Here is a 20,342-nt window from a genome sequence, read left to right as displayed (position 1 = left end):
TGCCAATGCCAAGACTATTTGACTGCATGATCATAGCTAATGGTTATTATCTGCAGCGAATCAGCTACGGGGCACGGCAGCACACGTGCGCGGCTCCACCTTGCGACTACATCGAGCTATTGTTTTTAAACAGAGGAGTGCACAGCCCAAGTACGTGGAGCAGGAGTAACTGCAGGCGAAGGCGCGACTGGTTCGCTCATACTGGATGAGCAGCTGCCCTGCAGTCACCCTTAGGTGCTGTCGCAGGTGGGAGGTTTAACAGTTCACTTTCCACGTCCCTTTCATAATCGCAATCAGCAAAGTGTATTGAGTGCGCAGAATTATTAGTAACTGAAAACGAATCGCACTTTTACAAGCATTTATTTAGTCAATTTTTCTTTCACCTCATTGTTCTTAGCAAATGTATGAAACTTAATACGTAATGTTTTCCCTTGTCTGCAGTGGTTAGCCCAATTCGCATCGCACAGCAAATCACTGTTTTTCATTCAAAAGCATTCAAAACATATTCTCGGGACCCCTCAATACACTGTTAACTGTAGCGAAGCTGAGCACTTCATTGTCAATCACAGATGATTTTATTATACATACGGTGGTCCAAACGCCAGAAAATTGCACGAGGACCTTGAAATACCCTGCAGCGAACTTGTGACGTCACACTAGTCCTCTTGTCGATAAAAGTGGCGAACACTCGGCTACGTCCGGTGTCAGGCGGAAAATGAGAATTTCAATGGAAAAGCCCCGAATAAAGCCCTTAACTCTGTCACATTTTACCGAGAGCGTGAGTCTATTTGAACACTCTGCTACTAAATATTAAACTGGTCTCAAACACATACATCAAAAAAAGTTTTGCATCACCTCGGTTCCCAGAGTTGCAGAACCTGTACAGAAAATTGAAATAGAGGTCAACATAAACATAATTTTCGCCCTTATTATTGCTCATGAAAACCACACATTGAATGTTGTACCTCCATACAGCGGGACCTTCAAAGGTGGTGGTCCAGACTGCTGTACACACCAGTGCTTCTAATACCCAGCATCACGTCCTTTTACATTGCATGCATGGCTTATCGTGGCATACTATCCACAAGTTCATCAAGGCACTGTTGGTCCGGATTGTCCCACTCCTCAACGGCGATTCGGCGTAGATCCCTCAGAGTGATTGGTTGGTCATGTCGTCTATATACAGTCCTTTTCAATTTATCGCAGGCATGTTCGATAGGGTTCACGTCTGGAGAACATGCTCGCCACTCTAGTCGAGCGATATCGTTATCCTGAAGGAAGTCATTCACAAGATGTGCACGATGGGGGCGCGAACTTTCGTCCATCAAGACGAATGCCTCGCCAATATGCTGCCGATATAGTTGCACTATTGGTTGCAGCCTAGCATTCACGTGTCGTACAGCCGTTACAGCGCTTTCCATGACCACCAGCAGGCGAACGTCGGCCCCACATAATGCCACCCCAAAACAGCAGGAAACCTTCACCTTGCTGCACTCGCTGGAGAGTGTGTCTAAGGCGTTCAACCTGACCGGATTGCCTCCAAACACGTCTCCGACGATTGTCTGGTTGAAGTTATATGTGACACTGATCGGTGAAGAGAACGTGATGTCAATCCTGAGCAGTCCATTCGTCATGTTGTCGGGTCCATCTGTACCGTGCTGCATGGCGTTGTGGTTGCAAAGATGGACCTCGCCATGGACGTCTGGAGTGAAGTTGCATATCAAGCAGTCCATTGTGCACAGTTTGAGTCGTAACAAGACGTCCTGCGGCTGCAGGAAAAGCATTATTCAACATGGTGGCGTTGCTGTCAGGATTCGTCCGAGCCATAATCCGCAGGTAGCGGTCATCCACTGCAGTAGTAGCCCTTGGGCGGCCTGAGCAAAGCATGTCATAGATAGTTCCTGTCTCTCTGTATCTCCTCCATGTCCGAACAACATCGCTTTGGTTCACTCCCAGATATCTGGACACTTCCCTTATTGAAAGCCCTTCCTGGCACAAAGTAACAATGCCGACGCCATGGAACCGCGATATTGACCGTCCACGCATGGTGGAACCGTGTACGTCCTGCCTGGTGGAATGACTAGAACTGATAGGCTGTCGGACCCCCTCCGTGTAACAGGCGCTGCTTATGCATGGATGTTTACATCTTTGGGCGGGTTAAGTGATATCTCTGAACAGTCAAAACTGTTGTGTTCAAATGGTTCAAATGGCTCTGAGCACTATGCGACTTAGCTGTTGTGGTCATCAGTCCCCTAGAACTTAGAACTACTTAAACCTAACTAACTCTAAGGACATCACACACATCCATGCCCGAGGCAGGATTCGAACCTGTGACCGTAGTGGTCACGCGGTTCCAGACTGAAGCGCCTACAACCGCTCGGCCACACCGGCCGGCAACTGTTGTGTCTGTGATACAATATCCACAGTCAACGTCTATCCTGAGGAGTTCTGGGAACCAGGGCGATGCAAAACCTTTTTTTTGATGTGTGTACCTCCATGAGAAAAACAAATGATTGTACACTGGTGCCCAAAATTAAAGCAAGAAACGGAAATTTTGCAAGGTTCCGTTTATTTTGCCACGAAAGTGATAGTAAAGTAGAAACAATGTAAAGAATGCAGAACGCAAACAACTGGAACATGCATAATGGTAGACAAAAACGTTCTTCGTTTTTTCCAACTTAACGGATTTGCACACACATTTCGAGAAGTGGTTATGTGCTCAGTTATGGTGTGTGACCACCTCTGGCAGCAAAACAGGCCTGACAACGAAGGGGCGTGCTGTGAGTGATGTCATCAGTCTCCTATTGAGACAACAACGTCCATTCTTCCTGCAGAGCTGCTCGCAGTCTTGGAGAGTGTTTGGTGGATGCTGACGTGATGCAAGCCGTCTCCCTAGTGCATCCCAGACATGCTCTATGGGATTCCAATGACGAGAGCGAGCAGGCCACGTCATAGGTGCAATGTCTTCTATTTCCAATAAAACGTCGACCACCCGTGTTCTATGAGATGAAGCATTATCGTCTATCAGTACGAAGTCTGGGCCCACAGCACTTCGCGACAACTGCAGATGAGGTCCCAAGATCTCGTCACGACGTCTGACAGCAGTTAAACCTTGCCGATTCACCTGTACAATTTCCTGAAGAGGGGTTCGAGTGGTAAACACAATCCTAGACCACACCATTAGGGCCCCTCCTCGATATTGGTCTCTTACCACAATGTTTGGGCCCCTAAACCGAGTTCCATGTTCCCTCCAGGTGCGGATCCACCGACATCACTCTCCAGACTAAACCGAGTCTCATCCGTGCAAACGACATTGGCCCACTGTTCGACTGCCCAGGTGGCATGTTGATGGCTCCACTCTAGACATTATCTTCAGTGAAGACGCGTCACAGGTAGACATACAGCAGGTCTCCAGCAGTAAAGGCCGCTCTGCCGATGCCTCCTGCAACCCGTTTGCCTCGATACAGCACGTCCAGTGGACGTGTCCTTACAGCTAAATAACTGTCCTGAAGTCACACTTGTTCGACCCTGTCCTGCTCTTCAGGATAAAGTTTATGTCTCCATACACTCTCTCCACGTCCGAGAAACAACAGATCGATCCACGCTAAGCCATCAGTCACATCAGTTTGCGACAGTCCTGCTTCCTTTCTTTCTCCCGCCTTACACCACAGAGTCTTGTAGGCATCTTCTCTGTTTCGTACTGCACCGTCTGTGACTGCGTACACAGCGATTGTGGATGTGGGGCTACCCACATACCTCATTTCATAGGTGTCCTGGAGTCATTTTTGGTATGGTTGCCGGCTGACTGGAATGCCATCTTCCATGCAGAAAGCGATCGTACAGACGTCAGGTTGACAGTTTGTATGATTATATCGTGAATTAGACACAGGACAAGGAAATAGCGGTTTATTGCTTTGATTTTGGACACAAGTGTATAATTAAGCAATTGACTGCAAACAATCAAACACAGAGACTTACTCGAAGTATTTGCTGTCACACAGCAGCAATTACACCTAAACACCCAGACGTTACCAACATTTTCCGTTACATACCCACAAATCTGGCTTAAATCATTTGGATGAGATCTGAGCCTCCAAAAATTTTTGTAATGGAACTGATCAATACACCATTGCGCAGCTTGTATTGCCTACAATATATAACAACACTCCAGAAAAATATTGCTGAGTATAGAACATACTGTCACATATATTTCGAAAATGTGTATGATCACAATAAAATCTCTTATCAAACTAAAAGTAAGTATTCAAAATACCTAAGGAGATGGCTGCTATTTCGAACATTTACCGAGGAGTTAAAAAATATTAAATGTCAACAAATAGTAGCGTGTGCTGCTCCCAACGGCATGCTACTCAACTATGCTCTTATTGCTTGTCGTCGCTTATGGATAGCGGAGTTAAAGCGAGGGATAATGCATCTTACAATTCAAGAACTGTTGCTTAGCGTCGCAGGCAGATGGCAGTACATCTGACCTAACCTCTTGCGGTTCAATGTCATCTTGAATTAAAGGATGACTTGCAAGAAAGAATTAGTATCTACAAAGTCTCCGCCAGTAGTCGAACACAAATAACGTCAATAACGAAGCACCAGATATGCCCAGAATTGTCAAATACAGGCATTCTATTCCGCTTACGAGATTTTTTTTCCTTGTTCGTTCCCTTTTTTTGATGGTGACTGAGACAAGCAATAGAATATGCTTTCTCTGAAAAATACCAACAGAAGACCAGTCATGATGGACGAATAGATTAAATTCACAACATGTAGAAAATCTTTAGCAAAATGTTGTTGAACATAAAACAGCTTTGTTACAAATACTTATTAAGTACATTTGCCTATCTTAACTTAACAAATAAAAACAGGTATTTGAAGTGAGTGTGATGTCTCCTCTTTCAAATGTTTTTCTTTGAAACATTAAAATAAGAAATAAAAGCGGCTAGAGGTCCCTTTCATTTTTTTACCGTAGTTTCATACCTCCTCAAGTGATGTTCCACTTTTCAGCCATGGAAGCATACTTTAGTAAACACATTACAAATATTGCTGAAATGAAAAAAAAAGATTGTTTCACAGCGGTGTAGCTCATGATGTGTGGTTCATTACTTGAATTTATATCACAACGATTCGATATTGTTGGTTGCAGATAATGAGATGAAATTCCGTGATGCTCTGGAATTGAAGACACTAAAGCGGCCATCACGAAATTAGAAAGACCAAGATCATTTTTCTTTCTCAGTTACTTATAATTTCAAATCTTAATAAAAATTCCGAAAAACAATTATACATTTCTATTTTTACTCTGGAGTATGAAGAAGTATTTTCCGAAAGACAATACATGCCGGTCGCTACAAAAAAAGTAAAAACGAGCGTTATATGAAATTTTCAAAAAAGTATTTCTTCTTTGCTTCGACATGCGAAAAAATACGTTTGCACTAAAAACATATATGAACATGTTCACAGTTTATAGATGCATTTGATACATGTTTTATGATGAAAACGTGAAATTATTCCAGGATAAAAAAATAAAATTCCGTAAGAGGTGTGAAACTGTTTCGCACGTGTAATGAAACATGCCGTCACTGAAGAATTTGCGATCTGTTTGGATCTAGCACGGGAACCTCCAACGAGAAGGTGGTTAAGAAAACTATGAAATTTATTTTGGTAACATCTGAGACGTCATTGTTGCATCGTGTCACATATGAACGCATTTTATTTACGAAAGACTAAGTGCGCGGTAACGCGCGGTTACTTGTATGCCGCCGCCAGGACTTTTGTTTCGACGGCTCTCGTCGAAAATGTTACCTATCTTCCTAAAATTTTCTACTTGTAGCTGTTAGAGACCCTATTATTCAAAAGGCAGAAATACGCTGTGCAAAAGTAACTGTAGGTACTTCCAGCAGTCCACTACTGCTGTTGGAGTCGAGCAGAGTATGTTTGTTCGTATGGTTTGTTAAACAACCATTTCATCAGAATAGTACTACAATCAGTGGCGGAGTGGGATTCGGGGGGGGGGGGGGGGGGTGTTATCTCTTGCCTGGCACACAGTTAGAACGACGGATGGTCCCATTCAACTGAAATGTCGTACAAAGACATCAGTCAACTATTCTAATCGCAAATCCATTCACAAAATTTGAGACGCCCATCCGCATCGTCAGTCATCGTATCAGGCAACTTGGGACCGCAGGCTTTCCATTTGGCTTGCTTTAAAATGCGGTGAACACTTTATTTGTTTACTCATGATTCACGTGTAGCTGGTCATATGGACTCCTATGGGGATCTTGTGAAAGATTGCAGCACATGTTCACCCCTCTTTCGTCCGCTGACTGCTTCCTGCCACACGCTCTGATCTTCAGATCACGCACACTTCTTACCCTCTCAAATTCGTTGCGTAATTTCGCTACTGCTACACGTGGCGGTAGTGTAGTATCAAGGTCTGTCCGCCATGGCCTCTGCACTTGGTAATTTCCAAGAATGGTTGTCTATCAAACGCCCTGCATTTCTTTCAGGCTTCCATATTTCCAATAACACCTTAAAATAAACTTTCTTTGCTGCAGGGGCAAGTTTCCAGAAATCTTGTTATTTGCGTGTAGCTGCTGACAGCTGAAAATAAATAAAAGACAAACAAATGAATGGATGCACGCATCAGCCATGTGAGCACCATATAATCACAACTGGCTCAGGTTATCATTAATAGCTCCTCAGATAAACAGTGAAAACCCATTTAGAGGACACCCTGTAAACTCTTTTCTTCTATATTTTACATTATCGTCCAGGTTAAAAAAAATTTTGTACTTATCTTTACAGTTTTTCGTGCGCATCATACGAAGCTAGTTTGATAAGTACGGTACATTACCTTGAAAGAATTGAACATTTTTGTTGTGCCTTCATGATTGGTAAGCCTGTTTATTACAGTGATCGTATAAAGAATTTCAACAACGTACGGTGTACCGTTCATTGTTGACAACAGTTTGAATTCGACAGTGTGTCGACTGCGACAGGCAGAGGCGCCACTCCATGGGCCCTGAGGGGGCACGAGCCCACCCAAAAATTCGTTTGGGGGGACGGAGCCCCATAATAATTTACGAAAATTATTACTTATATTATGCTTTGTAAAATCACAAAATTATGTTGGAATTTTTTTATTTTCCTTGTTTGACGATAGTTACCGTTTAAAATACATTCGTTGTTGTTGTTGTGGTCTTCAGTCCTACATTCAGTAATGAGTTAAAACAAATAACTATTACGGTAGTAAGCAGGCTAACTGAAAATGAGTGGTGTGAACCATGACAGTGTTACGGTGCTGTGGGCATACTTGGAATTTGTCGCCGTGCGGGAACCTTCGGGTAAAGTCTGGCGCCCGTGATCCAGCGCTGCGGCTGCGGCTGCGGCGACATCAAAAGGACTGCAGCAGAAGCACCTGGAACCCTCCGCCTCGCGTCACCTTGACGCTTCCAGACACTACGCGGTTCTAAACGCTTCGGTGCGGAACCGCGCGACTGCTACGGTCGCAGGTTCGAATCCTGCCTCGGGCATGGATGTGTGTGATGTGCTTAGGTCCGTTAGGTTTAGGTAGTTCTAAGTTCTAGGGGACTGACGACCTCAGATGTCAAGTCCCACAGTGCTCAGAGCCATTTTTGAGACATTACGATGCCGCGGCTGTATAAAGCTCACCCTGGTGTCGCAGTCATTCATTGTGGATAGTTTCATTCAGTGCACGCTGCATACGAGTTTAGTGTTCCAACTTTAATGTCTAGCGGACTATTTTATATGACTATATTTTATTCGTTTACTTTAGTCTCTTAGTGTACCACTATTGTGAATTAAGTTTGCAATGGATAAATTTGTTACCAATAATATATATTGGATATACAATGAAAAGCACATTATGTGCAGTTTAGACTTGGCGTCAGTGAAAAAGACCAATAAATAGGTGTTAGCATGTGGACGTAATGTGCTGTTCCAGTCTCTTTTGTTCCTAAGGTCCATCACCGTTCCCTTTGGATCCCTACGTGAGTCGGTGCTCTCCGATACACACGATCGAACAGCGGAGGAGTGGTACTCAAGCGTCAACTTTAGGTTACAATATCTCCGGATGTAATTAACATTTTACAATGCAACAAACGGCACTGATTACGTATTTGTTTATATGTTCAGATGTGCTAACAAAACTAACGGGGTTCCATTTTAAAAAACGTAGGTTTGAATTAAAAAACATACTTCCGTGCATTTTTTTATGGTATGTATTAACCAATTACACTAGCCCCTCTCCTCACGTTCGGTCTGTGGAATCGATTCGTCAGTATTTGTTGTGGTATACGAAATATATCCAGCGGTAATGTTAGGTGACTCACCCTGTATAGATAATTTTTCATTTAAAACCCTATAGTGTATATCTCAATGTAATCAGGAAAGACTATAGAATTTAATAAAGTCATAAAAAATTCGTTTTTCACCACTTATAAGTACCCTGTATCCTTCAAGCCACCATATTTCGTAGGGAGCATCAAAGTGTCATACTTCACTTTAACGATGTGATCTCGGCTCACAAAGTGTCCTGGACGTGTACTTTTAGCCGTAGTTGTGGCTAATGGCAGAACTTGTGCTACGTAATTGACTTTGGAAGTGATGTATACATTTGCTACAGCTACTCTCTGCAGTTCATCCAGTTTCCTTACATAATGATCCTGCAGACAGATACGTACACTCACCAGCCAGAGGATTATCACCGCCGACCTACTATTGATATAAGTCCGTCCAGGCAAAAGCATCGGCACATGGCTAGTCAGACATACGCACGGTGGACGTATCGGCAAGTGTGCTTTGCGAGTGTAGAACGGGGAAGGCGCGCGATCTGTCTGAGTTTGACCGTGGGCAGATTTTGATGGCCCGGAGGCGCGGCACGAGCAATTCGGAAACAGCACGGCTTGTCGGCAGTTCTACGAGTGCTGTGGTGAGTGTCCTCAACACGAGGCGAAACGGCGCCAAGGCGTCGTGGGGCTGGGTGGCCACCCCTCGTTACGGATATCACACGTCGTAGGCTGGGCAGACTGGTAAAACAGGACAGGCAGCCAACTGTGGCGGAAATAACACGAGGCTTTAATGCTGGGCACATTACAAGTGCGTCTGGACACACAGAGCGCCGAACACTGCTAACGCTGGGCCTCCACAGTCGTCGACGCACACACGTGCCAATGTTAACACCACACCGGCAACTACGACTGAAATGGGCACGTGACCGTCGCCACTGGACGTCGGCGCAGTGGCAGAGCGTTGCAGGGTCTGATGAACCCCGACACCTTCATCACCATGCCGGTGGGAGAGCGCGAATCCGTCGTCTTCCCGGGGAATAGCTCCTTGACAGCTGTAATGCGGGATGGAGACAAACTGGGGGCGGCTCCATTATGCTCTGGGGAACATTCACGTGGGCATCCATGGGTCCAAATGGCTCTGCGCACTATGCGACTTAACTTCTGAGGTCATCAGTCGCCTAGGACTTAGAACTAATTAAACCTAACTAACCTAAGGACATCACACACATCCATGCCCGAGGCAGGATTCGAACCTGCGACCGTAGCGGTCGCTCGGTTCCAGACTGTAGCGCCTAGAACCGCACGGCCACTTCGGCCGGCTCCATGGGTCCATTGGAGGTCGTACAAGGCGCCATGACGGGCAAGGAGCATCGTACACTGGTTGCAGACCACGTACACCCCTTCATGACGATCACGTTTCTCGACGGCAGTGACAATTTTCAGCAGGATAATGCGCCATGGCACCTGGCCGGGCGTGTGATGGAGTGGTTTGAGAAACACAGTGGCGAGTGTGGTGCCTCCCCCTCCCCTAACCCACTCGCCAGATCTAAACTCGACCAAACACTGGTGATTGAACGTGGCGTCAGATCTCATCGCACTCTACCCCAGAATTTAGGCGATCTAGGTGACTTGCGTGTGCAGACGTGGTGCCAACTTGCTGTAGCGACCTACTAAGGGCAGACTGCTTCCACGGCATGATATGTCGCCGCTGTTATCCGTGCCAAAAGTGGGCATACTGGCTATTGGATAAGTGGTCAAAATGTTCTGCCTGATCAGCATATGTTAAGTGGTCCCGGTAATAATGCAGCGACAGTGTGTTGTAACTGCTTTTAAATCAAATGCCTCAACATTTCATGCTTGCAAGCTCACGTACTTGTCCTTGAGTTTGTGGACCTATTCCACGGGCAATGATGAATATTCCGGACTTTGTTCTATTGAGATTTGCACCAGATGTTTGTTCGTATTTCGCTACACTCTAAGAAAATATGACGACGCATCAGGAAGTAATTATCCGAATGGAATGGAGATCGGCAGATGTGATGGACATCTAGAGACAAGTAAACTAAAGTTTCAGAAAATACTGTATGATTTATTCAAGAGAACGAGTTTCACAAATTGAGCAAGTCAATAACGCTTTTACCCATCTCTGGCCCTTACGGAAGCAGTTATTCGGCTTGGCACTGATTCACAGAATCGTCGGACGTCCTCCTGAGGGATTCTGCGCCATAATCTGTCCAATTGGAGCGTTAGATCGTTAAAATCCCGAGCTGGCTGCAGGGCCTCACCCATAATGCTCCAAACGTTCTGAATTGGAGAAAGATCCGACGACCGTGCTGACCACGGTAGGGTTTGACAAGCACGAAGACGAGCAGTAGCAACTCTCGACATATATCTTGCTGAAACGTAAGCCCAGGATGGCTTGCCACGAAGGGCAACAGATTGGGGCGTAGTATATCGTCGACATACCACTGCGGCGTAAGTGTGCCACGAAGGGGATCTGCTACGAACAGAAACTAGCACCGCTGCCCGGGCCGCCTTCAGAGACGTCTTCGGCCTGGAATCTTACTGACTGGAGCAGAACTGTCTTCAGTGATGAGTCCAGCCTCGAACTGAGAAGCAGCGAGACACACATCAACCTCACTAGCCAAAAAGCCGACTGCAGTTATGTAAGTTGGACGACACTGTCAGCAAAGGGTGCTTTGTTCTCGCACGACAAAGTAACGCATAACACCGTACGAGGTTCGGTCGGGTGCTTACGCGTGCAGTGGACACCTTGCCAACTCGTGTACTCCCTTTCCTGCCTACGCTGGCGTAGTCCACTTGTACCCGACAACAGACGCCAGTGGCGAGTTTTCAGCTACACGAGCAGCGGCAGGCCCTGCCGAGTCGACTCTCCGAGCGTACAGAGACAGCGAGTTCGGAGAGGACGTCGTGGGACCCGTCGGTGAGTATTCCGACATTTCCGATCTCTGCCTTCCACAAATGAGTGAAGAAGGCGGAGCGCTGTCTTTGGCGGCTGGTTCCCACTGGTAGAGTCTGTACGGTGGCCGATGCGCAGTGACAAGTTTTCGTCCGGAGTTCTGGGCGAGTTCATTCGTTTGTTCGGAAGGGGAGGACGACAAGTTTTTGCCACCTTTCGGCGGGTCAGCGATGACAGAATCGAAGGCGCACGCCCTGCAATCGTTCTCAAACGATTTTACAGGACGTATTACGCACAAATATTTCATTTTTGCTTTACTTATAGCTTGATGTGTCAGGTTCACAGTAATGTGTCCATCATTTCGTTAATGGTCACGGGGAGCAGTATGTTGTCCTGAACGGGGTGACTTCAACAGAAACAAGCGTAACTTCAGGTGTGCCTGGGGGCAGTGTAATAGGTCCGCTGCTTTTTAAGATTTATGTAAACGTCAACTCTCTTTCAAATTCTGAAGGTGGCAGGGGTAAAATACAGGGAGCGAAAGGCTATTTACAATCTGTACAGAAACTAAATGGCAGTTATATGACTCGAGGGACATGAAAGGGAACCAGTGGGTGGGAAGTGAGTGAGACAGGTTTGTAGCCTCTCCCCGATATTATTCAGTCCGTATATTCAGCAAGCAGTAAAGAAAACAAAAGAAAAATTCGGAGTATGTATTAAAATCCATGGAGAAAAAATAAAAACTTTGAGGTTCGTAATTCTGTCAGAGACAGCAAAGGACCTGGAAGAGCAGATGAATGGAATAGACAGTATCTTGAATGGAGGATATAAAATGAACATCAACAAAAGCAAAACGAGGATAATGGAATGTAGTCGAATTAAGTCGGGTGATGCTCAGGGAATTAGATTAGGAAATGAAGCACTTAAAGTAGTAAAGGAGTTTTGCTATTTGGGGAGCAAAATAACTGATGATGGTCGAAGTAGAGAGGATATAAAATGTAGGCTGGCAATGGCAAGGAAAGCGTTACTGAAGAAGAGAAATTTGTTAACTTCGAGTATAGATTTAAGTGTCAGGAAGTCGTTTCTGAAAGTATTTGTATGGAGTGTAGCCATGTATGGAAGTGAAACATGGACGATAAATAGTTTGGACAAGAAGAGAATAGAGGCTTTCGAAATGTGGTGCTACAGAAGAGTGCTGAAGATTGGATGGGTAGATCACGTAACTAATGAGGAGGTACTGAATAGGACTGGGGAGAAGAGGAGTTTGTGGCACAACTTGACTAGAAGAAGGGACCGGTTGCGAAGATGGGTCTATTTGTCACCAATCACGAGAAAATTGATCTGACGCAGCATACTCACTTGTGATGACGTTGCGCCGGCGGTAAACCCACAGTGAAATATGCCTCATATTTCCGATATCAAAATGAGATTTTGGCGAATGATACCACGCAAAGAGGAGAGTATTTTCCATATCACCATTATGCAAAACTTTATTATCTGCCGTGTTATTCGACTAACCACAGGCTTCTTCGACGAGAGAACGTGATTTTTAAGAGCCATCGATAGCCGGTGAAACGAGAAATGTTATTGATTTTGGAACAACATAAGTGAAGACATCATTTTTTTTTTTTTTTTTCGTACCAGGGATGTGCTTTTTCATTAGCTACTGATCTTATTTTCCCTCAGTGCCTCACCTGATAAACTTAATAAACCAGTGTTTCAGAATTCTCTCGCAATTGTGTCTGCACAGTACTTTGGGGAGGTGCGACTGTCTAAACTCCGCTGCGTTTTGGCAAAAGGAGCAAATTTTAATATGGCAACTAGAGAAATGTTAGGTTTTACTCAAAATTCATCGCTGATGACACTTCTCTGAAAGTTATAAATGGTTAATAAGCCAGATGAAAATAAATCGCTGCATTTTTGATACTAACCAAAGCAGAGGTGAAAGAGGTGAAAGATCTTTTCGAATGGTCACCATGAAAGTGTGGGCATGGAGGCGTCCCACTTAATATTTTTCAGCATAGAACAGCATTTCCCCTACAACGCCTGCCCAAACCCCCACACACGCCCTGCCAACTGCGCCTCTACTGGCCACTGTATTCTGGACAGACTCTGAGGCTGGTCAACCCACTGGACTAGCACTGCAAAGTGATGTGTGCTGCTTAAATGGTTTAAGTTATACTAAAGTGATGATATTCAGTTACTTAACATTGTTCTCCAAATTTTAATCGCAACTCGGCACAGCAGTCCAAAAACAAAATTACTGATACTGCAGATGAGTCTTTAGGCCGTAGACAGTGCTACCCCTGCGAAGCCAGGGCAAGTCGATAGTCATATACACAGGGTTAACATTAATAAAACCGACAAACTGCAGGGACGGATTTCTGACGGAAAATGGGGGAAAAAAGGTCCTACGAACATGTCTCCAGAAATGGACGGTGTGGGTGCAACGACGACAAATCATCCCGTAGCGTAGTACAGAGCTGCATCGCTTCCGTGTCGCAACAGACGTTGAAAGTGGCCTCCATGGCATTGCAGGTGATAGAGATAGTAGCGGTTGTCGTGCAGAATGCACATAATCATACTTTGGTTTACACCACGTTGGCGGGCTATTTGCCTTGAGCTTGTTCGAGGATTCGTTAGATAACGGCCAAAAGCACTCCTCCCACGATTCTAGCCCACAGGTTTATGCCAAAGCATACCGAAAATCCATGTTCACAGGTAAACACCTGGGTGTTGTTCAGACCAATGATGGCTGTTTTGAGGTTGAAAATACCTTCATGAGTGAGGCTAGAGTTGTCAGTTCAAAACACATTATTTATAAAATGTTCTTTATCTTCCACTTGGTCCAAAAGTCATGCATGTAACTCTATTCGTCCAATGCGTTTTTCTGGCTGCTGATGTTGAGTTAATATGTAATGAAGTGGATGCAGTTCTTCATCGTGTAACACTTGAACAACCAGACTGAGACATCTGAAACGTCCTAGCGATATCAAGGGAATTTCACCAAGGTGATTGGTGAATGGTTTCAAGAATTGCGTCCTCTGTTTGTGGAGTGTGTCTAGTTCTTGGACAACCTCCTTCCATTACTTACGGATGCAGATTACCAGTTTCCCGGAGGGACTGCTCCGGGTGACAAAAAAAAATCATATTAGTATGGCACTGTTGGGGGTACAGTGCACCATACACATGAGCAGAACAGCAGCTTGGTTATCGTATGCACTGAGCACTAAAAGCTTATCAAGGTATGCATTGTTTGTGAACCCCATCAGGTAGCCTCCGTACATGATTCTGACAGCACCAGATACAGTTGTGCAGTGGATGGTTAGTAGACACATGTACGCAGGTTAATGGATACCATTCTGAAGTGATACACAATTATCACGTGACAAAATGATGTCCTGTTTACAAATGACGAGAAGTATGGAATAGACGTCTAAAAAGTGAAAAAGCAACTTGGTGAGGATTTGAACCGTAGCACAATGTGGACGTGAGTTTGACATCCCAGGAGTCTACTCAGTGGGCTACAACATCTGGAATGGTAGTGTGAGGTGAGAAACGTTCCTCTATACATTCGACGCACTGTGCAATGTGACGGTGTTGGGAGCTCCTCGTTTTCACAAGTGTTCCGAAAATGGAATCAATCAGATTTTGCTACATGTACATAAACGTTTGTCTTGAATCGGGATGAAGAATCGCATGCTGACCTCCAAGAGCGGCAATTTTCTTCACTCTGTATGTATAACACTGTATATATGTGTGTCTCAGATCTCCTCCTAAACCCTCAAATGAATTTCAGCCAAATCAGACACACAAATGGCAGAGTTCAGGGGCATCAACACTGCAAGTTTATAATCTCGTAGTTCCAACAGGAGCATAAATCTGGGCAGAAACGCGTTTTCTTCATCCTGTGCTGTATAGCCTGCTCTGCGCTGCGCTGCTGTGCAGGCAAGCCAGTATCTCAGGTGCAACAAACCATTTCCCTGGGCCCAACATGTAGGCAGCCCTACACGACAAGTGTGTTCTGTTGGTGCAATATTGCCCTGCCTTATTGACCTGACACGAAGGACAGGCTAAAGTTAGATGGAAAATATTATTTTCAAGCCCCTGATATGTAAAGCTGCTGTGCACCACAGCCATGTTGTGGGAGCAGTATCACCCTGTTTAATCCATCTTTTTTGCAGGGACTAAAAGTGCGGATTGGCACGAGTGAGCAGAGAGATGGTGGGGAGGAGGTGGATAAGTGAGAGGGTGCGGGGGGGGGGGGGGGGGAGTATAAAGTGCAGAGAGAGGTGGAGGAGAGAAAGAGGTGGAGAAAGAGAGAAAGGACAGAGGAGATGTGTATAATGTATGTGTCAAACGTGCACTAGAGCGAAGCTGCGTGGAAAAGGATGGATAACTTTAAATCGTTAAGTGAGAGGACAGTGTGGCGAGAGCCGTACTGACTTGCAGTGTGGCTGGTGCTGCGGCCTGGCCTGGTGCTGGTGCTGGTGCTGGTGGTGGCGGGGCATCAGCAGCGTCCTCAGGGTGCCCACACTGGCACGAGACGCGGACACCTGCTCGGCAGTCCTCAGCAGCGCCTCCTTGACGCGCGACCGCGGCACCGGCTGTCCCCCACTGGTTCCGGGACGCACCTGTGGGCGCAAAACCGCACTGTGCTACCACGCTGTTCTGTCACATATTTACTAATAAAGTTCAACATAGAGCTCCTCTCATTTTAGTGCAAGTGATCTACCGTGTCACATTTTTCATCTCTGTTATTAACACCTCAGCTGTATTAAGACAACATGATACTTTAAAGACTTTGCTTGCAGTTATAAGTAACCTAGTCACGAAAATTTGAATTTATTTTATAAAATTGCATTTTGGATAATTCGCATTTGCAGATTTGATGCAGAAAAGACAAGTATTGGGATCTTTTTTTTTTTTTATAATTAACATCTATCGTAATCAAATTCTATCAGCTTGTTATATTTAGAAGTATTTTTTGTCATTTCTTACTTGGAATGTTTCCTTATAAATTACGTACGAGTACTTCGATATCGATAGCACCTAAGTCATTATCAAGGAAAAAATCACCAAGTCAGACTTTCGCTACTTCTTGCTCTCAGGTTACCTGTAGTAAGACTACATGACTATAGCTACCGCATGCTGTTAAAACTTTGCTTGAATTTGCACAGGGTGTGGACAAAAATATGGAAACACAGGAGAAATGTACGCTGGAACAAAATTCACGTGCTAGCCAAGCCTGGAGTTTGCACTGCTGTATTTGGCTACGGATGGAACCTGTGTAATGTCCTCAACACATTACAAGTGCCAAGTCACGGGCAGAACGGTGTTCTGTGTAGTTGGCAGTGCATTACGTCAGAGATAAGTAAATTCGAGAGTGGGAAAATTGTTGTTGCTCGTATAGCGGGTGTTCATGTAAACAAGTTAGGCAAAGTGTTTGTTCTGTGTTCCAAGAGTCGCCGTATTCAAGATGTTTACGGTCTATGTGGAAAGCTGAAACGCATCTGCTAAGACACAACACAGATAAAAGTACGTCTTGGGCAATCGTTATGGATGCTCATCCAAGAGGATTGTGATGAAAAATAAGAGGAAGACTCGCTGCAGGGCTGAGTGTCACTCGCAAACCCTGTCAGTAGCAAAAGAGACATGAACGGAGCTCCACAGCTCCAAACTGCAAGGCGAGGTGGAATTCTAATACCCCCATAAGTGCTGCAATTGTGCTTAACAGGAAAACGTGTTGCTGCGGGCATCTAACCTGGACTATGGAGCAACTGATGAAAGTAATTTGGTAGGATGAGTCTTTTTTCACACTGTTGCCAACTTCTGGCCCAGTTTACGTCCCAAGAGTGAAACATGGCGGGGGTTCGGTGAAGATCTGGGCAGCCGTATCGTGCTATTCCATGGGCACTATGGACGCTCTGCAAGGCTGCGTTAGTGTCGAGGATCATGTGACCATTTTGACTATCAGATCCATCCCGTGGTACAATGTTTGTTCCCCAATGGTGATGCTGTGTTCGAAGAGTGCAAGCTAACAACCCAAAGATGTTTGGGCTCACATGCAGTTCCTCTTCATCGAAATGTCTTGGCTCAAACTCGTTTAGCAGTTGAGCCACACGGGTCGCATTACACGCCCTAAATTAAACACTAGTGACCCTTTGGTTAAACTCTCTGGCCGATGGCAAGTTTGCGAAATTGTATGAAATTGTATGAAACATACAACGTTTATATAACATACACCAAAAGTAACTATATTATTGGGAGCTAAATTAACGACCCATGAATGATGTAGGCCACACAGTTGCGGTTTGGCTAGACCGAGTGCAGCTGCTGGCCTTCCTTCTCAGTCGACCACCAGCTCATCTTTCTCTCCAACTAAACTCCTGTCGCTCTGATACCTTGACCTCCAGAATGCCTACAAACATGTCTAGCATCCTGGGCTCCTCTTCAAACTCCAGACCTATGCTCTCCACATCATCTGTTGCATTGCTTCCTTCCTCTCCCATCATCCCTCCTACGTCATCTATCCACAATTGCAACTTGCATACTTTCTATCCCAATGCCGGCGTGCCCCAAGGCGCCATCCTTTCCCCTCTCCTCTATCTCCTGTACACTGCCGATATGCCCAAACCTCCCCCGCCTGTTCACTTCCTCCAATTTGCTGATGACACCGCCTTCCTGGTCCTTTATCCTACCCTTCAACAGTCCCATCGTACCCTTCCCCCACCTCAAACAGTTGACCACCTGGTGCAACCAGTGGCTCCTTCGTATCAACCCTTCCAAGAGCCAGGCAATCATCATAGGTCATACCACCCACTCCTTCCGGCTCTGCGATTTTTACCTCACCATTTATGGTCATCCTATCCACCTCACTCCTACCCTGAAATACCTTGGCCTCACCCTCGACCATCACCTCACTTTGACTCCCCATCTCCTTACAATACAATGCAAAGCCCACAACAGACTCTGCCTCCTGAAACTACTATCTGAGCGGACATGGGGACTGCATCCTTCCACCATCCTCCACACCTACAAATCCTTGATCCTCGCCATCCTTTTTTATGACAGTGTCACTTGGATTTACACTCCCTTCCAGATTCTGTAAAGCCCTCCATAGCCTAGCATGCCACACAGTCCACCTCCTCACTTTCCATATACCTGCTTTCTATCCCTTCTATGACCTCATCCCCTTCCCCACCTCCTTCATTTCCTTGAACACATCTGCACCCTGTACATCATCCACAGACTCAATCCCCCACATCCCCTGGTGTCTTCTCTCCTCCCCACCCTGTGCTTGTTTACGTGCCTTTACCGTTGTTTACTGCCCCCTCTCCATCTCCTCACCACCACTTCCTTTCCCAGTGCAATTTCCAGCACCTGTACCTCCCATATGATGAGCTTCGCCCTCATCTCTACCCCTCCTACCAACTCTAACCCCACCTTCCCCCCACCTACTACCCAGGCCTCCGTCCCTCCTTCCTTCCTTCACCCTGAGTGGCTTTCCTCCCTCCTACACCCACCTCCCTTTCCCAAACTCCATTCTGTGTCTCTGTGCTCCCTTCTGCCTGGCCTTCACACTTCCTATCCCACCCCGCCCGTCTCCTGCCCCTTTGTGCGCCCCCAGCCTCTTCCTCTCACCCCCTCCAGCCCCTGTGCACCTTCCTCCCCTCCTCTCAGGCGTCCCATCCCTCAGCAGGTCCCTACCAGCGGTTTTTATTGTTCATGCGTGCTCCCTTGTTTACAGTGCTTTTTTAAGTGCCTCTTGTTCTGTGTGTTTTATACTGTATCCAACTTTTAACTTGTGTGTGACTCCAGCGTATTTTAAGTGCCCCACAAATTGCCATCTATGTTCTTCTAACTTACAAGGAAGTTATGTTATGAAAACATGAAACAGATCGAGATATTGAAACAAGATAATTGATAAGTAACAGCAGACTAAGGTGTTAAGTCTTGTGCTCTCGCTATTACATGTCACTTGTCCATATTACCAATCAGCTAAACCGTTCATCCAATCCCTTTTGCAGGCTACCCTTCTGACGGATGCCAGAGTCTACAAAAATTTGTTCATCAATGTTTCATATTTGTATTATTGATCGGCTTCAAAATTTTAAAATGTTACTATAGCCTACTGATTAAGAGTTATAATCTTACATTGCAGAGTTAACACAATACGCCAAGTATTAAAGTTAGAAACCGTGTTTGTGTCTTGAAGCAGCGCAACTCGCCGTGTGGAAATCACACAAACCACTATCTGACAATGAGAGAACTTTAAGTACAATCTACAAACTTTTTTGTCTCACTAAATTTTCGCTGCTCATTTAATAAAACTTCAACATAAGACTTCACGTTATAATTTATTACTTATTTACTATCAACTCTACCCGTAATCAATTTCGCAAGTAGTATCCACATACACCACTGAATTACATGCAAAATAAGATCACTGTACGACGCACAGTTCAGGAGATACATCATAAACATTGTTATGTGTGAAAAACTGTTGTTGTTGTTGTGGTCTTCAGTCCTGAGACTGGTTTGATGCAGCTCTCCATGCTACTCTATCCTGTGCAAGCTTTTTCATCTCCCAGTACCTACTGCAGCCTACATCCTTCTGAATCTGCTTAGTGTATTCACCTCTTGGTCTCCCCCTACGATTTTTACCCTCCACGCTGCCCTCCAATACTAAATTGGTGATCCCTTGATGCCTCAGAACATGTCCTACCAACCGATCTCTTCTTCTGGTCAAGTTGTGCCACAAACTTCGCTTCTCCCCAGTCCTATTCAATACTTCCTCATTAGTTATGTGATCTACCCATCTAATCTTCAGCATTCTTCTGTAGCACCACATTTCGAAAGCTTCTATTCTCTTCTTGTCCAAACTATTTATCGTCCATGTTTCACTTCCATACATGGCTACACTCCATACGAATACTTTCAGAAATGACTTCCTGACACTTAAATCAATACTGGATGTTAACAAATTTCTCTTCTTCAGAAACGCTTTCCTTGCCATTGCCAGCCTACATTTTATATCCTCTCTACTTCGACCATCATCAGTTATTTTGCTCCCCAAATAGCGAAACTCCTTTACTACTTTA

At 45.3% G+C, this 20,342-nt stretch overlaps 1 protein-coding gene across 1 annotated transcript in view; it reads right to left on the bottom strand.

Annotated features, from left to right (window-relative positions):
• Window positions 1-20,342, bottom strand: part of LOC124717221 (YLP motif-containing protein 1-like) — a 288,410-nt gene that overhangs the window by 135,650 nt on the left and 132,418 nt on the right. The window contains exon 6 of the mRNA XM_047244009.1: window positions 15,685-15,872. Coding sequence (XP_047099965.1) covers window positions 15,685-15,872 — 188 coding nt within the window. The remainder of the gene's footprint in view (window positions 1-15,684; window positions 15,873-20,342) is intronic.

Source organism: Schistocerca piceifrons, chromosome 9, assembly GCF_021461385.2.
Source record: "Schistocerca piceifrons isolate TAMUIC-IGC-003096 chromosome 9, iqSchPice1.1, whole genome shotgun sequence".
NCBI classification, from domain to species: Eukaryota; Metazoa; Arthropoda; class Insecta; order Orthoptera; family Acrididae; genus Schistocerca; species Schistocerca piceifrons.
Note: the sequence above shows the minus strand (reverse complement) of the source record. Positions and strands in the feature narration are given on the sequence as shown.